Raw genomic sequence first — 26,453 nt, 5'->3', positions numbered from 1 at the left:
TTGCAGTGTTGGCCCTTCTTTTTCAGGACCTCTGCAATTCGACCGGGCATGCTCTCAATCAACTTCTGGGCCAATTCCTGACTGATAGCAACCCATTCTTTCATAATCACTTCATGGAGTTTGTCAGAATTAGTGGGTTTTTGTTTGTCCACCCGCCTCTTGAGGATTGACCACAAGTTCTCAATGGGATTAAGATCTGGGGAGTTTTCAGGCCATGGACGTAAAATGTCAACCTTTTGGTCCCTGAGCCACTTAGTTATCACTTTTGCCTTATGGCACAGTGCTCCATCGTGCTGGAAAATGCATTGTTCTTCACCAAACTGTTGTTGGAAGAAGTTGCTGTTGGAGGGTGTTTTGGTACCATTCTTTATTCATGGCTGTGTTTTTGGGCAAAATTGTGAGTGAGCCCACTCCCTTGGATGAGAAGCAACCCCACACATGAATGGTCTCAGGATGCTTTACTGTTGGCATGACACAGGACTGATGGTAGCGCTCACCCTTTCTTCTCCAGACAAGCCTTTTTCCAGATGCCCCAAACAATCGGAAAGAGGCTTCATCTGAGAATATGACTTTGCCCCAGTCCTCAGCAGTCCATTCACCATACTTTCTGCAGAAGATCAATCTGTCCCTGATGTTTATTTTGGAGAGAAGTGGCTTCTTTGCTGCCCTTCTTGACACCAGGCCATCTTCCAAAAGTCTTCACCTCACTGTGCGTGCAGATGCGCTCACACCTGCCTGCTGCCATTCCTGAGCAAGTTCTGCACTGGTGGCACTCCGATCCCGCAGCTGAATCCTCTTTAGGACGATCCTGGCGCTTGCTGGACTTTCTTGGATGCCCTGAAGCCTTCTTAACAAGAATTGAACCTCTTTCCTTGAAGTTCTTGATGACCCTATAAATTGTTGATTGAGGTGCAATCTTAGTAGCCACAATATCCTTGCCTGTGAAGCCATTTCTATGTAACGCAATGATGGGTGCACGCGTTTCTTTGCAGGTCACCATGGTTAACAATGGAAGAACAATGATTTCAAGCATCACCCTCCTTTTAACATGTCAAGTCTGCCATTTTAACCCAATCAGCCTGACAATGATCTCCAACCTTGTGCTCGTCAACATTCTCACCTGAGTTAACAAGACGATTACTGAAATGATCTCAGCAGGTCCTTTAATGACAGCAATGAAATGCAGTGGAAAGTTTTTTTTGGGATTGAGTTAATTTTCAAGGCAAAGAAGGACTATGCAATTCATCTGATCACTCTTCATAACATTCTGGAGTATATGCAAATTGATATTATAAAAACTTAAGCAGCAACTTTTCCAATTTCCAATATTTATGTAATTCTCAAAACTTTTGGCCACGACTGTATATCCGTGAGGAAACTGGTTTTCTGGCCTTTATCATGGTCTTCACGACTGAGTCCGAGAAGCCCCTCTTCTTTAGGATGGCGGTCTCAACAGCCATGCCGTTAAACAAAGTGACCATAAATTCTTGTGGAAGAGTGGTCCTTGAGACAGTAGGTCCTCCCTAAGAGGAAGAGGCCACGGAACGTCTGCCAGCATCCGAGTGACGTCCGAGAACCAGGCGCGGCGAGGCCAATCGGGGGCGATGAGAATGGTCGGAATCCCTTCCGTCATGATCTTGCGAAGAACCTTTGGCAGTAAAGGCAGTGGTGGTGTAGAAACCTGCACCTTGTTCCTCTAGGGCAGGCATGGCCAACCTGTGGCTCTCCAGCTGTTGTAAAACTACAACTCCCACCATGCCCTGCTGTAGGCTGCTAGCTGTAGGCAGTCTGGGCATGCTGGGAGTTGTAGTTTTGCAACAGCTGGAGAGCCTCAGGTTGGCCATCCCTGCTCTAGGGGAACTGGGACAATCACTCCCCTGTCCAAAAGGGAAGAGACCGCTTGCAAAAGGGCAGAGGCCCTGACCGGAATCCCCCGGAACCCGAGAAGGGAAGAAACTCTCTGGAGGCCTGAAAGCGAATTCTATTTTGTAACCGGAGGTTACAATTTCCAGGGCCCAGGCGTCCTGGATGTGAGCTCTGCAAACCTGTTGAAAGGAGAGCAGTCGGCCCCCCCACCGCAAGAGGTAGGGGCGCCCCTTCAGGCGGAGGACTGCTTGGGGGGCGCGGGGCGGGCCGACTGAGGCCGCGGGCGCCAGGAAGGTTGGGGCTTAAAGGCAGGCTTCTTGCGGGAGTCCTGAATCCTTCCCCCCCCACCAAGCGGACCCTAAGTGTCACACAGGAGACAGAAAGAGGGCAGGGGACTCTGCAGGAGTGCCGCACATACTTATCTGCGTACTGCAGTCTTCGCCCTCTGCTCCACACCAGCGGGGTTCACCTCTTCAGTTAGCTGGCACAAGGAGTGACAGTGATCTGGTAGGAGGGCAGGATAGGTGACCCCAGATCTGGTAGGCCGCCGGAGCTGCAGGTCGAGCCCGGTTCCACTTAACTTCTTGGGGGGGTAGCCGGCGACGCCAATTCGACCCCGGCGCTCGCTCCACCGAGAGACCAGGGAAGCAAAATGCGACCCTGTGTCCTCTTGCTGAAAAAAAATACAGGAGTAGAGAGTCTTAAAATGTCACCTCCTTATCCGACACTAAGCAAGACTGGGGTCCTCCCGGTGGAGCATGGGGGTATAGCCCGTGGAGGAGGAGCTCTCTCTTTTTTATTTGCATAGTGTCTCCTCCAAGTAATGACCTAGGCTATACCCATGGTCTGTGTCCCCCAATGGAATGTACGAGAAAGAAAAGTTCTCTAACAGAACTCCCCATCATTCTCCCAGTGTCACTGAACATGTACAGTTAGTTGGAATAACTTTAACAACCACTATGGAATAAAATGAGCATAGCCGCACCTGCAAAACGGCTATTCCTACTTCAATCTAGTGTGTATAGCTACCTCTAAACATTAACAGAAAATGAAAGGGAAATCATCATCTACATTTTTTACTAAATAAAACCATAAATGATACGTAGCATTTAGCGATAGGTTTTACAGCAGCTATGTGGACAATAGCTATCCAAGTTCTACAGAAGACCCTTACCTACACAGACAATGGTGTTACCTGCCACTAATTTTATTAAAAGAACTAAATAAAATCACCATGCATTGTAATCTTGCCTGTGATACGATTGACTGCTGTAAGGTGAGATCTACAGAACAGAAAGTGTCAGCCTACTATGAGGCTCAGACTGAAAACTGCAGGATTCAGGATAATTTTAATATAGACTAAACAAAAAATAAATAAATAAAAATCAAAAATGATTAATAACATATTAAAACAGGAATTTAAACAATAGGTCCTTTTCTGAAGAGGCTGCAGTATTATAAAATAATGATGATTAAAGCACAGATCTCAGAATGGGGGGATTGCAAGAGAGGCAGGGCATGGACACACAAAACCAGCTTAGTAAAGAAGTTAAAAACCTATATTACAGAATAAACACAGCACACATACTTTGAAATGCTGGTTGTTGTGAGGGTTGATCCTAAAGCAAGAAACAAGGCAGTCAATCATAAGATCCACATCTGCATTCTGGTTTCCTGCACCTCTCGAGAAAGGTTTGCTGGGATTGAACAGCAAATTCTAAAAAGACAAGAGGCACACGTTAATTAATGAAAGCAAATTACTACAGGGGCTCAATAAAAATGTGAGCATAAAGAACATTGGATTAGGGCTTATGCACTCGAACATATTTGTTTGACTGTGTGCATTCCGTTTCCGTATAACCGCATGGGCTGCAAAATAAAGATGTGCTATTCTTGTCCATTTTGCATACAAGGATGGGTATTGTTATAACGGATCCGGGGAAAAAAATGGATGAAATACGGATGTCACACGGACGTCATCTGTATTTTTTACAGATCCATGTTTTGTGGACCACAAAATAAATACGCTTGTGTGCATATTTTGGTGTGGATTTTGGCACGGATTTGCCACATATTTTCAATGCAAAGGATGACATATGCACTGAAAATCTGCATAAACAACTACCGTTGCACTTTTAAAATCTGAACAGCAGGTCAATTTCCTAGCAGAAAATTTTGGCACTGTGCACATGAGCTTTTTTAAATCTCTACTTAAAGGGAACCTGTCATGCACGTTATGCCGACCTCACTGAGGGCAGCATAAAATAGTGACAGAAATGCTGATGTCAGCGCTGTGTCACACATCAGCTAATAGTAAGTGGTTGCTGAGAACCAGCATCATAATGACTGCAGTACAGACCTGGAAAAGAGTCAAATCTACCTGAGAAGAGTCCTGGTTATTATAATCTCCTGCTCTCTCACCCATCTGCTGATGATTGGCAGTTCTCTCCTAGAGAGAAAGGGGGAAAACTAGGTAGAAGCTGGTCAGTCATCAGCAGGTGGGCAGGAGAGCAGGAATTCATGAATAACCAGGACTCTTCTCAGGTGGCCGGGACTCTTTTCCAGGCCCAGTCTGCAATGATTGTGATGTTGGTTCTCGGCAATCACTTACTTTTATCTTATAAATGACAGACCGCTGATATCATCTCACCTGTCTCTACTTTATACTGCCGTTAGTATGGACAGCAAAAAGGTGATGACAGGTTCCCTTTAAAGGGGCTTTTTCCATTTAAGACAATGGGGGCATATACCATTAGTTTGCAGGGTAGCAGTTTTGTGCACAGTCATTTTGAAGGCTACAGAATCTACAAACAAAGATCTTCCTCTTCTGGGTTTTTCACTCATGTCTATTTTAGAACCATTTGCCTTTTTCAGTAATGTTGGAATAATACACACAGGAAAGAACAAAGGAAAGCTAACAATCCACATGTGGTCTAGGAGACAGGAACGCAAACTTGCCTGTTTCAATTCACTTTTTTCTGGTACAGCGTTCACAGCTCAGGGTTTACACTTTATATATAGAGAGAAAATAAAGAAATTCGGCGGTCCAAGGGAATTGGCTTCTCACCCTTAATATACGTAAGAAATCGGACAGCACTCCAAGACTTGAAAAGACGTGGTGTATTTATTCCCACACCCACATGGGTGAATAAATACACCACGTCTTTTTAAGTCTTGGAGTGCTGTCTGATTTCTTACATATATACTGTATATATATTTTTTTATTTTTTTTTTGCTAAATGTGGAATCTGTAGTTATTTAAAATTTTATATTTTAAAAACTTTTTTCTTTTTTACTTTTATTTTATATCCACCTAAGGAAACTCAATCGTGGACACTGTCCACAGACTGTGTAACACAGAAGGCACCTACCAGCAATTGCGCCAGCTTAGCTCCTGAACCAGCGCCATCTTTAAAGCACCAGCAGCCATCGGATACATATGGCGCATCTCACCAATCATTTATAAATACCAGAAATTAAACTAATTTCAGAGCGTAAAAATGTACATTGACAATGCAGGTAGTGCTTTCAGTACATTAGGCACAGACGTTTCTAAATCATGAACAGGAAAGCGGAAGCCTACCACATATCCGTGTTTTAGACATTAGCATCACACCTACCTTCAAGTCAATGACTAAAGACTGGACGAGATGAAATATGACGGAATTATCCTCCCAATTGACATAAGTGGAAGCCTTGCACAACTTGACACAAGCAATTGCAGCACTTTCAGTCAGTGGTTTTCCTACGCCATGCCCAGTTAAAGCTTTCCTGAGGTTTTCAAGAAATAGTTTCTGCAAACAGAGTTTTCATACGAGTTAAGCCAGCAAAAATAAATGACTGCTTACAAAATGATCAATTTGATGTAAGTAAGGAAGAAATGGGAGTTTTACAGTAATCAGATTTAATGCATATTTCATATGTGCAGTAAGTTGTAAAACATATGATTTGCATGAAATACACCAGCTATGTGAATATGGTTTATACTTAATATTTAGCCTTAATTTATAAAGCTGGCCATTCACATTAGACTGCTGAATGCCACCAGCTATTCCTTCAGGCGCCCCATATACATGCATGCTCAATTTGGCTAAGTGTGCATGTGTCCTGAATGGGAAGTGGGAAAGAATCCACAGTCCAACTCCTCTGGCCGTGGCTCATCTCCCCACAGAACAGAAGGCAGGGGTAAACAGGCCATAGGCCCTTCAGAGAAATGTCCCAGTGGGCAGATGCCAAGGGGGCCACCCAAACCCTCCTCACTGCCAATGTCTTGGTACATAATGAGCACTGGGAGAATCAGGTACTTAAAGGGAACCTGTCACCTGTATTTTGGGTATAGAGCTGAGGACATGGGTTGCTAGATGGCCACTAGCACATCCACAATATACATTCCCCATAGCTCTGTGTGCTTTCATTGTGTGAAAAAAACGATTTTATAGATATGTAAATTAGGCAAGTAAGAAGCCCAAGGAGCTGTTACTAACGTTTTCGGAGCCCAGCCACGCCCCGCATACGCCGAATCTCCTCCTTGCTCCCCGACGTCACAAAGCTAGAGCGCTGTAATCTTGCGATGCGCAAGCTAGTTGCTGGACATGTATTGACAGCTCTTAGGTGGTAATGTGACTATAATGAGGGCGGAGTTACGGCGAGAGGCTGCCGGAAAAAAACGACGAAATGTCCGACATTTATTCCGGCAGCCTCTCGCCGGAACTCCGCCCCCATTAGAGTCAATGTGGACGGAGCGGCAGTCCGGAGGCACACTGTCACTAGCAGCAGGACGGATCCGACAGGCTGTTCACCCGACGGAACAGAACAATACATCAATCAGGAGTCGCACTCACAAGATCTTGAGGTCAGCCGGAATGCAACAGCCCACCTGGAGCCCTAAATCCACACAGGCTCCTAAGTATACAGTCCAATGAGCAATAGCGGAGGCAGCATGTCCGGTGAAAAAATCCCTTTATTGGGGACTGTTTACATGTAAAAACGTGATTACAAAAGAATTGCTACGTTTCGGCGACGGAACAGCCTGCCGGAGGTCCGTGCCGCTAGTGTGAAAGTAGCCTTAGAGGGGACTTTATTGGCAGTGACTGATCTACAATTTTATAGATTGTAAGCTCTTGTGGGCAGGGTACTCTACCTCTCTGTACCAGTCTGTTAATAGTTTCTTGCTTGTTGTATTTTTATATTTGTGTAACCCCGTCTAAATGTACAGCGCCATGAAATGAATTGAGCTTTAACCCCATAGGGACACAGCCTTATTTCACCTTAAGGACCAGGCCATTTTTTGAAAATCTGACCACTGTCACTTTAAGTGCTGATAACTTTAAAACGCTTTGACTTATCCAGGCCGTTCTGAGATTGTTTTTTCGTCACATATTGTACTTCATGACACTGGTAAAATGAAGTCAAAAAAATTATTTTTTTTGCACAAAATAATACATAATTTACCAAAAAATTGGAAAAATTAGCAAATTTCAAAGTTTCAGTTTCTCTACTTCTGTAATACATAGTAATACCCCCAAAAATTGTGATGACTTTACATTCCCCATATGTCTACTTCATGTTTGTAGCATGTTGGGATTGATATTTTATTTTTTGGGGATGTTATAAGGCTTAGAAGTTTAGAAGCAAATCTTGAAATTTTTCAGAAATTTACAAAAACTCAATTTTTAGGGACCAGTTCAGGTCTGAAGTCACTTTGCGAGGCTTACATAATAGAAACCACCCAAAAATGACCCCATCTAAGAAACTACATCCCTCAAGGTATTCAAAACTGATTTTACAAACTTCGTTAACCCTTTAGGTGTTGCACAAGAGTTATTGGCAAATGGGGATGAAATTTGAGAATTTCATTTTTTTGCCTAATTTTCCATTTTAACCCATTTTTTTCCACTAACAAAGCAAGGGTTAACAGCCAAACAAGACTGTATCTTTATTGCCCTGACTCTGCCGTTTACAGAAACACCCCATATGTGGCCGTAAACTACTGTACGGCCACACAGCGGGGTGTAGAGTGAAAGGTGCGCCGTTTGGTTTTTGGAAGACAGATTTTGCTGGACTGGTTTTTTGACACCATGTCCCATTTGAAGCCCCCTGATGCACCCCTAGAGTAGAAACTCCATAAAAGTGACCCCATCTAAGAAACTACACCTCTCAAGGTATTCAAAACTGATTTTACAAACTTTGTTAACCCTTTAGGTGTTGCACAAGATTTAATGGACAATAGAGATACAATTTCAAAATTTCACTTTTTTGGCAGATTTTTCATTTTAATATTTTTTTTCCAGTTACAAAGCAAGAGTTAACAGCCAAACAAAACTCATTATTTATGGCCCTGATTCTGTAGTTTACAGAAACACCCCATATGTGGTCGTAAACCGCTGTACGGGCACACGGCAGGGCGCAGAAGGAAAGGAATGCCATACGGTTTTTGGAAGGCAGGTTTTGCTGGACTGTTTTTGTCCCATTTGAAGCCCCCCTGATGCACCCCTAGAGTAGAAACTCCAGAAAAGTGACCCCATTTTAGAAACTACGGGATAGGGTGGCAGTATTGTTGGTACTAGTTTAGGGTACATATGATTTTTGGTCGCTCTATATTACACTTTTTGTGCGGCAAGGTAACAAGAATTAGCTTTTTTGGCACCGTTTTTTTTTTTTGTTATTTACAACATTCATCTGACAGGTTAGATCATGTGGTAATTTCATAGAGCAGGTTGTCACGGACGCGGCGATACCTAATATGTATAAAAAAAGTGTAATTTATGTAAGTTTTACCCAATGATTTCATTTTTAAAACAAAAAAAAAGTTTTTGTGTCTCCATAGTCTAAGAGCCATAGTTTTTTCAGTTTTTGGGCGATTATCTTAAGTAGGGTCTCATTTTTTGTGGGATGAGATGATTGTTTAATTTGCACTATTTTGGGGTGCATATGACTTTTTGATCGCTTGCTATTACACTTTTTGTGATGTAAGATGACAAAAAATTGCTTTTTTTACACCGTTTTTATTTTTATTTTTTTTACGGTGGTCACCTGAGGGGTTAGATCATGTGATATTTTTATAGAGCCAGTCGATATGGACGCGGCGATACCTAATATGTATACTTTTTTTTAATTTATGTAAGTTCTACACAATGATTTCATTTTTGAAACCAAAAAAATCATGTTTTAGTGTTTCCATAGTCTAAGAGCCATATTTTTTTCAGTTTTTGGGCGATTATCTTAGTAGGGTCTAATTTTTTGCGGGATGAGATGACAATTTGATTGTTACAATTTTGGCGTACATGCGACTTTTTTGATCACTTTTATTACCTTTTTTTGGGAAGTAAGGTGGGCAAAATTTCAATTTCATCATAGTTTTTTATTTTTTATTTTTATGGCGTTCACCGTTCGGGTAAGGCTACTTTCACACTAGCGTTCGGAGCGGATCCGTCTGATGTTTCATCAGACGGATCCGCTCCGATAATGCAGACGTTCGCATCCGTTCAGAACGGATCCGTCTGCATTAAAACTTAGAAAATTTTCTAAGTATGAAAGTAGCCTGAGCGGATCCGTTCAGACTTTACATTGTAAGTCAATGGGGAACGGATCCGCTTGAAGATTGAGCCATATGGTGTCATCTTCAAGCGGATCCGTCCCCATTGACTTACATTGTAAGTGTGGACGGATCCGCTCGCCTCCGCACGGCCAGGCGGACACCCGAACACTGCAAGCAGCGTTCAGGTGTCCGCTCACTGAGCGGAGCGGAGGCTGAGCGCTGGCAGGCGGATGCATTCTCAGTGGATCCGCCTCCACTGAGAATGCATTGGGGCCAGACGGATGCGTTCGGGGCCGCTCGTGAGCCCCTTCAAACGGAGCGCTCGAGCGGACACCCGAACGCTAGTGTGAAAGTAGCCTAAAGTAACATGACCGTTTTATAGATCAGGTCGTTACGGACGCGGCGATACCAAACATGTGTAGGGAATTTAATTTTTTTCATTTTTAAATCAGTGATAAATGTGTTTTTTGATTTTTACTTTTTTTTTTTACCCAGACCCACTTGGTTCTTGAAGATCCAGTGGGTCTGATGTCTGTATAATACAGTACTGTACTCTATATAGGGTACTGCACTGTATTTTACTTAAACTGAACAGATCTCTGCCTTCAGCACAGATCTGTTCAGCACCATGGACAGCAGGACGCCTGAGCAGGCGTCCTGTTGCCATGGGAACCTTCCCCGTCTGCTCAGAACTTCGCAGACGGGGAAGGGTGAGCACGGGGCTGCGGGGGGCTGTCTGGGGGCTCTCTCCCTCTCCATCGGGGGGCTGCAAAGGCACAGCAGCCCCCCGATCGGAGAGGGAGGGAGCTCCCTGAGCTGTTAACCTTTTCCATACAGCGGTCCGTACGGACCGCTGTATGGAAAGGGTTAAACGGCTGACATCGCATCACCGATGTCAGCCGTTTATACCAGGGTGCCAGCAATGTGCTGGCACCCTGGTATATCCACTGTACACCAACGATTATTCAATGGGAGGCGGGCGGGGGATCGCGATCCCGCCTGCCGCACCGCCCGCAACCCCCCCCCCCCTGCACCTCCCACCGGGCTAAAATCGTTCAGAGGTGCAGGGGGGTGATAAATATATATTTTTGCCACACTAAAGTTTCTGATCGCCGCGGTCAGGGACCGCAGCGATCAGAAACTGCATAAAACGCAACAAACCGCAGGTCTGAATTGACCTGCGGTTTGTTGCGATCGCCGACATGGGGGGGTCACGGGACCCCCCCGCGCATTTAGCCGAGGTGCCTGCTCAATGATTTGAGCAGGCACCGGGTTCCGATCACTGCCAGCCGCACGGCAGTGATCGGAACAACACATGACGTACCGGTACGTCATGGGTCCTTAAGGACTCGGGAAACATGCCGTACCGATACGTCATGCGTCCCTAAGGGGTTAATCAGTGATAACTGGATTTTTTTGATTTTTACTTTTTTTTCACTTTTTTTTTTACCCAGACCCACTTGGTTCTTTAAGATCCAGTGGGTCTGATGTCTGTATAATACAGTACAGTACAATATATATTGTACTGTACTGTATTTTACTTACACTTTGTCTGAACAGATCTCTGCCTTTAGCACAGATCTGTTCAGCACCATGGACAGCAGGACGCCTGAGACGGCGTCCTGTTGCCATGGGAACCTTCCCCGTCTGCTCAGAACTTCGCAGACGGGGAAGGGTAAGGACGGGGCTGTCGGGGGGCTGTCTGGGAGCTCTCTTCCTCTCCCATCGGGGGACTGCAAAGGCACTGCAGCCCCCCGATGGGAGAGGGAGGGAGCACCCTATTACTGTTAACTTTTTCCATACAGCGGTTCGTACGGACCGCTGTATGGAAAGGGTTAAACGGCTGACATCGCATCGCAGATGTCAGCCGTTTATACCAGGGTGCCAGCAATGTGCTGGCACCCTGGTATAACCACTAACCACCAACGATCATTCAAGGGGAGGCGGGCGGGGGATCGCGATCCCGTCTGCCGCACCGCCCGCCTCCCTCCCCCTGCACCTCCCACCGGGCTAAAATCACTCACAGGTGCAGGGGGGGGATACAGATATATTTTGGACATTATAAAGTTTCTGATCCTCGCGGTCAGGGACCGCGGGGATCAGAAACTAACTGCAAAAAGCGCATCAAACCGCAGGTCTGAATTGACCTGCGGTTTGTTGCGATCGCCGACATGGGGGGTCACGGGACCCCCCCGCGCATTTAGCCTAGGTGCCTGCTCAATGATTTGAGCAGGCACCTTGTTCCGATCACTGCCGGCCGGGCGGCAGTGATCGGAACAACACATGACGTACCGGTACGTCATGTGTCCTTAAGTACCAGGACATCATGACGTACCGGTACGTCATGTGTCCTTAAGAGGTTAAAATAAATAATTATAATATTTTCTTATTCTTCAATTTTCTGAAATATTAGGTAGGATTTAAATTTTGTTGAAGGATGTAAAGAAGATTTTTTTTTTTTTTTTTTTTTTTTTTACATCTTGTGGTATAAAACAGGGATAAGGATTTACCCAACTCACCTTGTTCATTTTGTTTTCTTCTACAACTTCCTTAGAAATGTCCTGGATAATTTCAGGACACAGAACTAGCAAAATGATCTGCAAGGGCCATACAGCTACTTTCCGCTTGTTGCTTTCTGCAAAATTGTCCACCAAGTCAAATAACTTCTCCGCACAGTCTGGAAGTTACAAAATAAAAAATCTGTTATTTTCATGAACATATTCAGCATTAAAAAAAACTATACCTGTAGATCAGAAGCAATCTATGTGAAGTAGTGATAACAATTCAACAGTTCCAGAGGTCTTTGAAAATACCACCACAAAAAGGAACATGCAACAGTGAGAACTGTCTTTACCAGCACCGTCCCCATTACAGAACATTACTACCTTTTTAGCTCTCTGTGGTCAATGTACAAAAATACATCAGTATAAGGGCTTATGTACACAAACGTATTTTCTTTCAGTGTCCGTTCCGTTGTTTTTTTTTGCGGACCGTATGCGGAACCATTCATTTCAATAGGTCCGAAAAAAAAAACTGAAGTTACTCTGTGTGCATTCAGTTTCCGTATGTTTGTTCCGCAAAAAAAATAGAACATGTCCTATTATTGTTCGCATTACGGATAAGGATAGGACTGTTCTATTAGGGATCGGCTGTTCCGTTCTACAAAATACGGAAGGTATACGGACGTCATCCGTATTTTTTGTGGATCGCAAAATACAATACATACGGTCGTGTGCATGAGGCCTTAGGGTGAATTCACACAACCGTATGCATTTTGAGGTCTGCAAAAAATTACGGATAACATTCGTGTTGCTTTTTTTTGGCGCATTCATTGTAATAATGAATATACTTGTCCAAAAAACTTACAAGAATAGGACATGTTCTCTCTTTTTTTTGGGGGGCTACGGAACGGACACAGGTTTTTTGCGGACCCACTAAAATGAACGGGTCAGCATCCTATACGCAAAAAATGCGGATCGGATGCGGACCAAAAATACAGTTGTGTGAATGCAGGGATGGGCGATATCAAAAATATTCCCACGATAACGGTATTTAAAGGGAACCAGTCACCACGTTATCACATATAAAACTGAATGTACCTTTAAGCTTGTCTACCTTGATAGTTCCTAGCGATTCATCCATAATCTTCTCAGGACTAACATGTCCTAGTATATCACCCTCTAATGCTTTCCCGCCGTTATGCTCATTTACATAAATAATGCCTTTCCCTCACACCATCAGCGCCTATTTCCCTCCCACTAGACTTTTGACAGCGAATCTCCCCCCTCACCGCTTGTAATCTCGTCCGAAATCGCGCATTTGCCCTTTCTTAATTAGACCAATCAGATACTTAAAGAGGACCTTTCACTAGAATAAAAAATCTAAACTAAGTATACAGACATGGAGAGCGGCGCCCAGGGATCTCCCTACACTTACTGTTATCCCTGGGCGCCGCTCCGTTCTCCCGGTATAGGCTCCGGTATCTTCATACAGGCTATGAGCTGAGCGCTGCGATTTGCAAGCGCTACAGCCTGGGAGAAAGACGCCGGCAGGCTCAACTGGGTGTAGCCGAACATATGAAGATACCGGAGCCTATACCGGGAGAACGGAGCGGGGCCCAGGGATAATAGTAAGTGCAGGGAGATCCCTGGGCGCCGCTCTCCATGTCTGTATGCTTAGTTTACATTTTTTATTCTAGTGAAAGGTCCTCTTTAAGTGTATGTCCCCTCTCGCCACTACGTGCTGGATTGTTCTCAACTATCCGCTCCCCCTGCGACAGAAGATAGCACAAGTAATTAGGGAGTGCGCACTACTGCGGGCACTAGGTAGATCATGTGGTAGAGTGGAAATACTTACGCAACGTTGTCTTGCCCGTACTGACTATTGCGAATGCGCAAGATTTTATCTATAGGGGCGTTTCTTAGACGGAGCTGAAAAGCTTGACTCCGAGAAAATATGACTCTTCTCTGGTCACACAAGTAAGATATGACTCCTTTATGTTAACTCGCATAAAAGGCGGAAAGTACAAAAACGTATTACTTATACTTTATTTCGTCTGCAGATGAAATTAAAAGCTTAATTTATATGTTTAGGGTAACACAAAGAACATTTAGAAATGCTCAATGAGGGTCACATAGTAGAGGTGACAGGTTCCCTTTAAGAAATGTATCGCAATAACTATATATATAGCGATAAATACCCATTTAGAAGAAATAAAACAATGCTGAGACCCCAATCACCACTAGAATAAGGGGAGAAAAGTGCTCACATATCGCACTCTCTCTCTCCTCTCTTTGCTGCAGGAGATGGGCTCAATAGAAGTCTATGGGCCCATCTCAATTTCGTAATCTGCAGGTAGGAGAGAGCAAGATATGTGCACGCTTCACTCCCCTCATTTAGCGACCATTGGGGTCTCAGCACTCTTTTGAAAACTCAGTAACCCGTCCAGAAGGTGCCATGTTTTATACAGGAAATTAGAACTCCCAGCAGGTACTGAAGGTCTACAACTATCATGGACTGCTGGGGGAACTTTAACAGGAACAGCAAATAGTATTTTAAAGGGGTTATCCAGGAAATGATAATGATAACCTATCCTCAGGATAGGTCCTCAATATCACATTGGAGGGTGTCTAGGTCCCAGCACTCCTGCGATCAGATGTTACAAGGAGACGGCGTGCTCACCGGAGCTCCGGTAAGCACTGCGGCCTCCTCACTGGTTACCAAGCACAGTGCTGTACATTGGATAGTGGCTGTGCGTGGTATTGCAGCTCAGCCCTATTCACTTCTATGGGACTGAGCTGCACCTAGGCCACGTGACCTACGTACAGATATGCCACATGGCCTAGGAAGAGGCCGCTGCGGTCACAGAGCTGATCGGCAAGGGTTCCGGGAGTCAAGTCCCCGCTGAGTTGATATTGATGACCAACAATGAGGATGGGTCATCAATACAATTTACTGGATAACCCCTTTAAGTATTTCCAGTATGGAAAAGTGAAGAAGCAAATATCATTACATACAATATCACTTTCTAGTCCCATAATAATTAATAAGATAGGTAATTATAATATTGATAGTGGTAATACTAGGGATCCCTTACGCCTGCCAATACTCAGTGAGCAGCCTTCTGCACCATGGGGTGTGAGGATGTACATACATCTGTCTATGCACTCAGCACAGCCCTCTAGGCAGGAAAGGAGCGCTCCATGTGGCAGCGATACCTTTAGTAGACACACGCACTCCTCTAAGTAACCTGGACATGGCTGGGAAGTTCATAGGACCCGACCTGAGCTCTGAACCCGCCGCGCAGCCTCAGTAAACAGGATGTGGGCGGTGACAAGGCAAGACTCTCCAAGCTGATGGGTTAGACCCGCCGATGCATACATATCAGCAGTGCAGCACCTGCCCAGGAGGTACTTTACTAAGCCCAGCTGCTTGCTGAACATTAGCAAGTAAACTGCCTGCTGGTCGGTTGCTGCACTGCAGCTGATATATACATGTCAGCAGGAGTGCTGCTTGCTGGCGGCATCTGGAGCCTTCAGAACTCGACATTCACAGTGCCCATTGTAGAACCGGTCAGCACTGTCAAGTGCGACCACTCCTATGATGTCACTAAAATACCGCAGTAATTAAGAAACTGTGATATATAGTAAATACCGGTGTGACGAACCGCACCTGGTCTGACGTCACTGTACGCCAGGATCACACAGTACGTTTTCGTCTCTGGTTACCAAGACTTGACGTTACGCCCTCCCTGGGAGTACGTAACGCCAGCTTGGCACAGTTTTACACCAACACCACCAGTCCACACGGGGACGGGGAGGGACGGGGAGTAAGAAAGGGTGGCCCACGCGACCTACAGCGTGGCACAACCCTGACAAGCTGGGAATGCCCTTTCACTGCCCCAGTGAAACAGAGAACTGCCAGCCTGGTAGACAGCCACCAGTTGCTCATTAGATATAAGCCCGGTCCGTTAATGGGGTTATATCGGGTCAGAAACAAACCCAGGTAGCATATAATATAATACCGAGCCACGGACGTGTGGATCGTGAATCGAGACAAAAGAGTGCAAGATTAAATATAATATTCAATTGCCTTAAGGGCACACTAGACAACACTATACACATACAGATTATATACAATGGTCCGATATGCAAATACAGATGATGGTACAATCAGAGTAAGGCTACATTCACACGACCGTAGTGTTTTGCGGATCTGCAAAATACGGATACAAACCCGTGTGCGTTCCGCAATTTGTGGACCGCACATGGCCGCCGCTATCATGGAAAATGCCTATTATTGTCTGCAATTGCGGACAAAAATAGGACATTCTCTATATTTTTTTCAGGGCCGCGGAACAGAACTACGGATGCGAACGGCACACAGTGTGCTGTCTGCATCTTTTGCGGCCCCATTGAAATAAGTGGGTCCATGCGAGTTTCGCAAAATTGCGGAATGGATGCGGACTCATTCATACGGTTGTGTTAATGAGACCTTAACAGATAAAATCAGTTACCGGATATGTATGATGGCCTTTAAAGCTGCAATCTTGTATGGTTGGATGCTACAGTCAAACGGTAAGCGGTGACGTAAGCAGGATTTCCAGGTCCCTCCAAAACACAATACCCGGCGTGACTTCCCTTCAGAGAAAGACCGTGACCACTGCCCTGCATGGGCACTTTAACCCTTAGTTGGTCACACCCCTCTTCCTGGGAGGATCCCACTCCCCCCTCGCTTTGGCCTGGCAGCTAGAAATCCATAAACACATTATGGGTCACAGCTCCTCACCGAAAGGTCATAGGGAGATTGTTCTGGTTCCAATGGATCCACTCAGAGCGCTGGTGCATTTGGAGACCAAACACGGCGTTGTTGCTGCACTTCTACCTTGAGTTCTGTGCATCTTCCCTTCCCTGCGTCCTATAAGCAAAGACTCGGAGAACTTCCGTCTCGGGCCTAGGGTTTCAAAGACGTAACCAGTGTATGACTGAGAAGTACGGTCATTTTATAATTCCTTGTGAACTCCCGGTTTCATGAGGTATAGAGAATTAGTTTGTTGTAGTTAACCAGCTCAACCCCCGAGCAGGCAGTCATCTTATCGCTTTGAGGCAGGGCCATCTGTGGAGCCTGTTTCTTCTGCCAACTACGCCTCACCCAGAGCAAATGGGCAGGCATTAAATCACAACTCCACATATCCCTCTCAACCAGTATATTGGCCAACCCATTGTGAATAGGGCCTTCAGCAAAGAAATAAATGACTAAAAATCCAATACCGCAGAACTTTAGCAAGAGATGACGCATGTGCTACAGATGAAAGTGCAACTGGTTGGCTGACAACTGGGAAGACCAAACTCTGATGTTTTAGGCGACAACCACTGTGTGTGTGAACTCACTGTTAGAAGAAGCCGTACCTGCCATATCAGTCTGAGGTCTCTGGTACAATTTTGTAAACTCATCAGGATAATTTTCTACCCAATTCCAGAATGCCTGCAAACCATTAAAAAAAAACTGATGTCAGCTTTTACTAAAAATGATATAAAAATGTATTAGGATCTCAATAAACAATACAAATAGAAACAAGACCGATTCATAGGCCAATACCTTAGAGGGAATCTGTAACCAAGAAATTCAGTATTATACCAGGCACATTGCATTGTAGGCCTAGCTCAGCTGAATGTAATGATAACTTAGTTCTGTGATCTGTTGCTTCATTCTGGAGAAGAAATATAAATCGCTCTCCGCAATCCAGGAGAAACGGTGCAGTGCGGAAAGGTGGCACAGATCTGAAGACCACTAAAGCACTACGGAGTGCTTCTGTGGGTTTTCTGTCCGTGTCTCCGCACTGAGCAGTTAAGTGCAACAAGGGAGAGCCCAAGCCACTCTGTGGAACCCTTCCTCCTCCAGCCCTCCATCTCCATCCTGATTAACATGGCCAGGCAAGATAACTGTCTCAAGGAGATGCAAGGACTGGAGGAGATGCAGGAGTAGCAGAGGTGCCCGCCCTCAGAGCACTTAGCTGCTAATCTGCATATGGATTAAAAGTCGTTTTTCTCCAGAATGAAGCAACAGATCATGGAAGTAAAAACTATAATTACACTCAGCTTAACTATCCCTACAAGACAATGAGTATGGTTTAACAGTTTAACCAATGACTCCCCGTCTGAATGGCCCAATGGTGCACATAAATGACCACCACCCCATTTACGGTCTATAGGACTGCAGAGTATAGTACACCGATTCGGCAGTCTCATGTAAGTGAATGAAGAGGTGTTCAAGCATGCACACAATTGCTCCATTCACACTGTTGACTCAGAGACCCCCCTACATCACGAACAATCACACATTTCACCTATTATGTGGATAAGTGATGAGTGTTTGTGGGCCAACCTCTTTAACCCCTTAGTGACCCACTGTTTTGGGCCTTACTGACCTTTTTTCATTGTCGCCCTCCAAGGGCTATTACTTTTCTGTCTATATAGATGTATGAGGGCTCGTTTTTTTTTGTGGGACAAGTTATGATTTTAATGGCACCATTTTGAGCTACACATAACTTTCTGATTAACTTTTATTAACTCTTTCTGGGAGAGAGATGAGAAAAACAGCAATACTGCTACTGAGTATTTACTTTATAAATTTTATAGCGTTCTTTTTTTGGTATAAATTACATATTTTTATTCTCTTGGTCAGTACAAGTACAGAGATACCAAGTACATAGTTTTTTTCTGTTTTACTACTTCTGTTCAATAAAACCCCTTTTTTTAAAAAGGAAGAATATCTTTCTGCATCGCCGCTTCCCAAGACCCATAACTTTATATTTTTATGGAATTGTGAGAGGACTTTTAGTTTTCATTCGTATCATTTTGGAGTAAATTACGCTTTTTGATGGATTGTTATAAAGTTTTTTCAGTGGCAATAAATTAGCAATTCTGTCATTTTATTTTTATTTACGGAGTTCACCGTAATTTACATTATATTGTAAATGTGCGGGTCGTTAAGGATGTGGTGATACCAAACATATGGGGGAGATTTTTTTATTTTATTTTTTAAAAATTTTTCATTTAAAAGCATATTTTCAATAGAAAAAAAAAGTATTTTTTTTACTGCAATTTTTATTTATTTCATAAATGTGTTTTGTTTTTTTTACCACTTACCACATGGGGACTATAACAGATATTTTTATTGATTTTAAAATATAATGCACTATCCCTATAGTGCAGTGATGCCCAACCTACGGCCCGCGGGCCAAAACCGCAGTGACAGGACTTTATCAGCACAGGGAGCGCTGCGAACGGCACAGGCAGCAAAGCGATGCTGCCTGTGCCTGCAACCTCCCTGCCCAGCGCCGCCTCCTAGCTAATTTATTCACTGCACTTGCCTCTTTGAAATTGAAGAGAAGCGCCGTAATCTCGCACAGGCGCACTGGCAGAGGCATTCAAGTGTGCATGCGAGATTACGGCGCTTCTCTTCAATTTCACAGAGGCAAGGCAAGTGCAGTGAATAAATTAGCTAGGAAGCGGCTCTGGGTGGGGGGGGGGGATCTGTGGATGACACTGAGGGGGGGGGGATCTGTGGATGACACTGAGGAGGTGGGGGATCTGACGATGACACGGAGGAGGTGGGGGATCTGTGGATGACACTGAGGAGGAGGTGGGGGATCTGTGGATGACACGGAGGAGGTGGGGGATCTGTGGATGACACGGAGGAGGTGGGGGATCTGTGGATGACACGGAGGAGGTGGGGGATCTGTGGATGACACTGAGGAGGTGGGGGATCTGTGGATGACACTGAGGAGGTGGGGGATCTGTGGATGACACTGAGGAGGTGGGGGATCTGTGGATGACACTGAGGAGGTGGGGGAGCGGTGGATGACACTGAGGAGGTGGGGGATCTGTGGATGACACTGAGGAGGTGGGGGATCTGTGGATGACACTGAGGAGGTGGGGGATCTGTGGATGACACTGAGGAGGTGGGGGATCTGTGGATGACACGGAGGAGGTGGGGGATCTGTGGATGACACTGAGGAGGTGGGGGATCTGTGGATGACACGGAGGAGGTGGGGGATCTGTGGATGACACGGAGGAGGTGGGGGATCTGTGGATGACACGGAGGAGGTGGGGGATCTGTGGATGACACGGAGGAGGTGGGGGATCTGTGGATGACACGGAGGAGGTGGGGGATCTGTGGATGACACTGAGGTGGGGGATCTGTGGCCCCTCACAGTAATAATGCCCAGATATGTGCCCCCTTCACAGATGTAATGCCCAGATATGTGCCCCCTTCACAGATGTAATGCCCAGATATGTGCCCCCTTCACAGTAGTTATGCCCAGATATGTGCCCCCTTCACAGTAGTTATGCCCAGATATGTGCCCCCTTCACAGTAGTTATGCCCAGATATGTGCCCCCTTCACAGTAGTTATGCCCAGATATGTGCCCCCTTCACAGTAGTTATGCCCAGATATGTGCCCCCTTCACAGTAGTTATGCCCAGATATGTGCCCCCTTCACAGTAGTTATGCCCAGAGATGAGCCCACTTCACAGTAGTTATGCCCAGATATGTGCCCCCTTCACAGTAGTTATGCCCAGATATGTGCCCCCTTCACAGTAGTTATGCCCAGATATGTGCCCCCTTCACAGTAGTTATGCCCAGATATGTGCCCCCTTCACAGTAGTTATGCCCAGATATGTGCCCCCTTCACAGTAGTTATGCCCAGATATGTGCCCCCTTCACAGTAGTTATGCCCAGATATGTGCCCCCTTCACAGTAGTTATGCCCAGATATGTGCCCTCTTCACAGTAGTTATGCCCTGATATATGCCCTCCTCACAGTAGTTATGCCCAGATATGTGCCCCCGTGACAGTAGTTATGCCAGATATGTGCCCTCTTCACAGTAGTAATGCTCACACGTGCCCCCTCACAGCGTTTGCATTTCTTTCTGGCAAAGCTACCTGGTTCCAGCCCGCGAAATTTATACCAAGTCTAGTGCGGCCCTCAGACGAAAAATGGTTGGGCACCACTGCTATAGTGCATTTCATTTTAATGTCAGTGCTTTACTGACACTGACCAGCAGGCTGTGCCAGAGAGGCACAGCCTAATGGAAAATACTAAAGGTTGGTTTGGGGCCTATATCAGAGCCCAGCCAGCCTTTAAACACATCGGCACCCCGCGATCGCATTTGCAGGGTGCCGATGGGGGACAGAGGGAGTCCGCTCCCTCTGTCAGCTTTTACATGCAGTGGGCGCCATTTTAACGTAAATCTGCACTCCTGCCAGTCCGGGCTGTAAGAGCAGGAATGCAGCTCTCACGTGAGAGCTGAGCCCCAAGGGACCCGTGCAGCGGTTAGACTGGGCCACCATAAAATAAATAAATTAATTAAAACGGCGGCCCAGCCTAAGGCCCCTTAGTGAAAACCATAAAAAGGTGTATGGGTGGTCACTAACGAGTTAAAAGGTAACAAAAAATAAATAAAGGGGGGCAACGGTGCTGCTCTGATGGCTTTGTCCCTGCAGCTTTCATGGGCTCTGCACAGTTTTTAAAGCATATCAACTAAGAATATAGTTTCTACGGAAGTGAACACTAAAAAGGCCGATGAAAGCCTAGCGTACAGATCCACAGGACAGCAAGCAATAAAATTGTCTACATACCTTTTCAAGACTGTTGATAACCGCCAGCTGGGCTACCTTCTTCAGCGATTTAAACTTGAAGACCGTCTCTAAAAAGCAAATGGATCAGTCAGGTACATTCCAGTAACATTCTATTACCCCAGTACTAAGGAAAAAAACATCACACAAGTTGGTATCACTTGCATGTGTGCCCTTGCCACTCACCTTGCAAAAGCCTTTTAAGTTTTACGCAGTCCACGTTGATGTACTGTATCAAATCTATATCATGGACATCAGCGTTGTCCTCCGAGCAAACTGTCAGTTCTTGTAGCCTTCAGAGAGAGCAAAGAAGGATGGAAACAACAACTATGTCACACACACCATACAGAGATCCTGCACTAGGGTAGTAAAATATACACCTCACCTCAATACACAAGGCTCCATATACTTTTTGAAGTTTGGGAAATATTCAAAAAAACAAAACCAATATAAAAGTATATAGAAGAGCACTAGAAACCTCTGGGACAAAATTTTACAGATTTGAAATGGAGCAACTTATGTATACACATATGCTATAAATGTTTCTAGAACATCTAATAGCATGCAAGCCACGAGACCAAGCATAGCAAGAACGGGCTCCAACTAAATACAGTGGTTTGGAATGGTGAACCCCAACATATTCTAGTGCGAGCCAGCAAAGGAAAGGTGAGGTTTTTTTTGTTTGTTTTTTCAAGCTCATTTCTAATTAACACTGAGGGTTTTATCTAAGGTCTGATTGGGGGTCTGAGCTGGGGTCTTATTAACATTGGGAGTCCAAGATGAGGTCTGTTTGGGGGCTTGTTCACACGAACTTGTCGTATTTTGCAGTCTGCAAATTGCGGATCCCGCCCGTGTGCCTTCCTCAATTTGCGGAACGGAACGCCCTTTATAGAAATGACTATTCTCCTCCGCAAAAAGGACAAGAATAGGACATGATTCATAATTTTTGCTGGGCCACGGAACAGAGCAACGGATGCGGACAGCACTCCATGTGCTGTCCACTTCTTTTGCGGCCCCATTGAAGTGAAGTTAGGGCTCATTCACACGACTGTAGTTTTTGCGGCTCGGGTGCGGAAGCAAACCACGGCCGTGTGAATGAGCCCTAACACTGAGGGTCTGAACTGAAGTCTAATAACATTGGGGGGGTCTGATTGGTGGTCTGATCTGAGGTCTGAAGAAAAGTACTTTTTTCTTTTTCCCTCCTCTTAAACCTAGGTATCTCTTATGGGCAGACACATCCTAGAGGGCAACTTAATTCCCCAATGTTTCCAGTGCTTTAACTTTGGTCCTCACCTCCAGTTTCTATTTACAGGCTGCAGCAGTGACAGTTGTAGACGGCACGTCACTGCAATAGCCAATCACTGGCTTTTCGTTAACTCTGACATCCCCTTTACACTAGTATTCATATGTAACATATCTGAAGAGGTGACTTTATGTGACATCTGCTTTCACCCTGAGATCTGTGCAACACAACCCTCCCAACCATTCCTATCACCTGTGCAACAAAGGAAGTAAGATTTCTAACCAATCCCATAACTTTTTAGATACTTCTCTATAAAAGTTCACACCTTGTTGAAATCCGACTGAAAACTGCATTAAAATTATTGCAGCTTAAAGAAAACAGGACTCCTGATGCAGAAATCCGGAGCTCGGCTGCATGCTGGTTTCCCTCCCGATGCGTATGAATAAAATGGCAAATCTCGGGTAGCAGCTGCTTGACAAGCATCGTCTCGTCCAATCGCATACAGTCTTTTGGTTGCTGAAAGAGTAGAGAGGAAATCTTAAATGTCTTGTGGAACATCAAATAAGTATGCAAGATTTCACAGGATCTGGTAGCAATGCCAACTATTACCGACCTACTGCATGGATATTGCATCACAAATAGAGCGATATGACACAGCCTTTAAATCAATGGATATCTTTTGTCTTCCTAGGCCAATATTTTATTTAGGCCTCATGCACACGAACGTATTTTCTTTCCGTGTCCGTTTTATTTTTTTTTGCGGACTGTATAGGGAACCATTCATAAAAAAAAAGGTACTCAGTGTGCATTCCATTTCCGTATGTCCGTATTTGCGTTCCGCAAAAAAATAGAACATGTCCCATTATTGTCCGCATTACGGACCAGGATAGGACTGTTCTATTAGGGGCCAGCTGTTCCATTCTGCAAAATACAGAATGCACACGGATGTCATCTGTATTTTTTCCGGATAAGTTTTTTGCGGAACGCAAATACATACTGTCGTGTGCATGAGGCTTTAACAAGAGTTTATCCAACTTCTAGATCAGTGTTTCTCAACTCCAGTCCTCACGACCCCCAGCATTTCATGTTTTCTGGATTTCCTTAGTATCGAGCAGGTGATATCGCTATTGTCAGTGCATCAGGACTAAGCACAGGTATTAATTCTATGGGATATTCTCAAATTATAGCCAGCAGGTGGGCCCTGGGGACTGGAGTTGAGAAACACTGCTCTAGGTTACAGTCCCAAGTAGCAGTGGCAAAAAAACACTATGTGGTGGGCATGGTCAAATGCTCTGCTGCAGTCAATGACTGGGTTTAGCGAAGATGTGCTGCTTATGGCCACATCACTGCTGAAGCCAGCCATTGGCTGCAGCGGTGCAAGTGACCAAGCAGCGCTGACTGTAAAAATTCTGAAGACCAGAACATGGACACGACAGGCAGCACAGAAGAGTGGAGTGGCAGAGAGCAGGTATGAAACTTCTAGTCCAGGAGGCAGGCTACGGGCATTAGATAAAAATGAGATTTTTGTGAACTCTCCTGTAAAAATCTCTTTCTCGCTTACTTCATTGGGGGACACAGGACCGTGGGTATAGCCGTTTGCTGCCACTAGGAGGCAACACTAGGCTGAAAACTGTTATGCTCTCTCCAGGCTGGAGCGGGTATAGCTGGCAGAGGAGGAGCTATCAGTTTGTGGCCCAGCAGTAGGAGAAGCAGAAAGTAAACTGAAAAACAAACTAGAGCCACACACCAGAACAGAGGTCCCAACCGGCAATCAACTGCCCCTACATGCCGCACTAAGAAAATTGGGTGAGTGCTGTGTCCCCCAATGAACTAATCGATTAAGAGATTTTACAGAGTTAACAAAAATCTTGTTTTCTCGCTCGTATCATCAGGGGACACAGGACCGTGGGATGTCCTAAAGCAGTCCACGGGGAGGGAAAACCTTAACCCCATGGAAAACAACTCCCTCGCAAGACCCTGCAGCCCAGAGCAGCATCCGCCGAGGCCAGAGAATGCACCCGGTAAAATTTTGTGAATGTGTGCAAGGAGGACCAAGTCGCAGCCTTACACAATTGAGACGCAGATGCATTGTGAAGGTGAGCCCAAGAAACCCTGACCGCTCTGGTAGAGTGGGCGTGATCCCAGGGGGAGGTGCCTTGTCCCGGGAGCGGTATGCCTCGGCAATCGCTGACCGAATCCACATGGCAATCGTCACCTTGAAGGCCACCAATCCCTTGTGAGGACCTTCAGGGACGCAAACAGAGTCTGTATGTCGAAAAGAACCAGAAACAGACAGGTAGATCCTCAAAGCCCGCACGACATCAAGCCGATGGAGTTCACGCTCTCTCGGATGAGAAGGCTGCGGGCAGAACGAGGGGAGAACAATGTCCTCGTTGACATGAAAGGCCAACACCACTTTCGGCTGAAAAGAAGGCACTGGGCGGAGCACCACTTTATCTTGGTGAAACACCAGAAAGGGCTCCTTGCAAGAAAGGGATGCCAGCTCCGAAACTCTCCTGACAGACGTGATGGCCACCAAAAAGGCCATTTTTCCAGGAGAGCAAGCGAAGAGAGACCGCACTCAAAGGCTCGAACGGAGCGGCCTGGAGCGAGCCCAGGATCAGGTTCAAGTCCCGCGAATGCAATGAGGCACAATAAGTAGGAACTGTGTGAGCCACCCCCTGCAGAAATGTCTTAACTGGGCCTAACCCAGCGAGGGAATGCTGGAAAAATATGGACAGGGCTGAGACCTGTGCCTTCAAGGAGCTAAGCGCGAATCCAAGTTCCAATCCGGATGGAAGAAATGCCAGAATAGTAGGAAGGGAGAACGGTCTGGGAGGGAGACCGCGTTCCTCACAGAAACACAGGAAGGACTTCCAAGTCCTGTAATAGATTTTGGACGATGTGTGCTTTCTGCCCATAATCATCGTACTTATGACCGTATCAGAGAAACCTCTCCGCCTAAGGCTACATGCACACGACCGTATGTGTTTTGCGGTCTGCAAATTGCAGATCCGCAAAAAAAAGGATGACGTTCCCTATGGCATCCGTTTTTTTGGCGGATCGTTTTTTTTTGCGGATCCATTGTAATAATACCTATCCTGGACATACTGATGCGACAGCACACTGTGTGCGGTGCGTGTTTTTTAGGGACCCATTGAAATTAATGGGTCCGATCCTATCCGCAAAAATATAACTAAAACGGAACGGACACGGAAACAAACAACGTTCGTGTGCATGTAGCCTTAGAAGGAAGGTTTCAATAGCCACGCCGGCAAACATAGCGTATCTAAACGCTGGTGGAAGACAGACCCTGTGAGAGATCGGCCCTGAGCAGAAGGGGCCACGGTGTGTCCCCTAGAAGAAGAATGAGGTCGGTGTACCACGCTCGGCGAGGCCAGCCCGGGGCAATCAGGATCGTCTGGATGCCCTCTATCTTGATTCTGAGCAGAATCCGAGGCAGTAGAGGAAGAGGTGGGAAGAGGTACAGGAGAGAAAAGTCGTCCCATGGCGCCACAAGGGCGTCTACGTCGTACGCCTTGGGGTCTCTTGCACGAGAGAAGAAGCAATGGATCTTGTGATTGAGTCTGGACGCCATCAAGTCCACGTCCGGTCGGCCCCAACGGAGACAGAGCGCCTCGAACACCTCCTCCCCGGGGTCCAACGTCGT

At 45.6% G+C, this 26,453-nt stretch overlaps 1 protein-coding gene across 4 annotated transcripts in view; it reads right to left on the bottom strand.

Annotated features, from left to right (window-relative positions):
• NF1 (neurofibromin 1) overlaps window positions 1-26,453 on the bottom strand; it is a 259,226-nt gene that overhangs the window by 194,537 nt on the left and 38,236 nt on the right. For all 4 annotated transcript variants that reach the window (XM_040424878.1, XM_040424880.1, XM_040424879.1 and 1 more), the window contains exons 4-10: window positions 23,109-23,299; window positions 21,727-21,833; window positions 21,544-21,611; window positions 17,311-17,386; window positions 11,923-12,080; window positions 5,487-5,660; window positions 3,455-3,583 (exon numbers count right to left, since the gene is read on the bottom strand). In XM_040424878.1, the coding sequence (XP_040280812.1) occupies window positions 3,455-3,583; window positions 5,487-5,660; window positions 11,923-12,080; window positions 17,311-17,386; window positions 21,544-21,611; window positions 21,727-21,833; window positions 23,109-23,299 (903 nt within the window). The remainder of the gene's footprint in view (window positions 1-3,454; window positions 3,584-5,486; window positions 5,661-11,922; window positions 12,081-17,310; window positions 17,387-21,543; window positions 21,612-21,726; window positions 21,834-23,108; window positions 23,300-26,453) is intronic.

Source organism: Bufo bufo, chromosome 3 (assembly GCF_905171765.1).
Source record: "Bufo bufo chromosome 3, aBufBuf1.1, whole genome shotgun sequence".
In the NCBI taxonomy this organism is placed as follows: domain Eukaryota; kingdom Metazoa; phylum Chordata; class Amphibia; order Anura; family Bufonidae; genus Bufo; species Bufo bufo.
The sequence above is the reverse complement of the archived record's forward strand: the minus strand, read 5'-3'. Positions and strand labels throughout refer to the sequence as shown.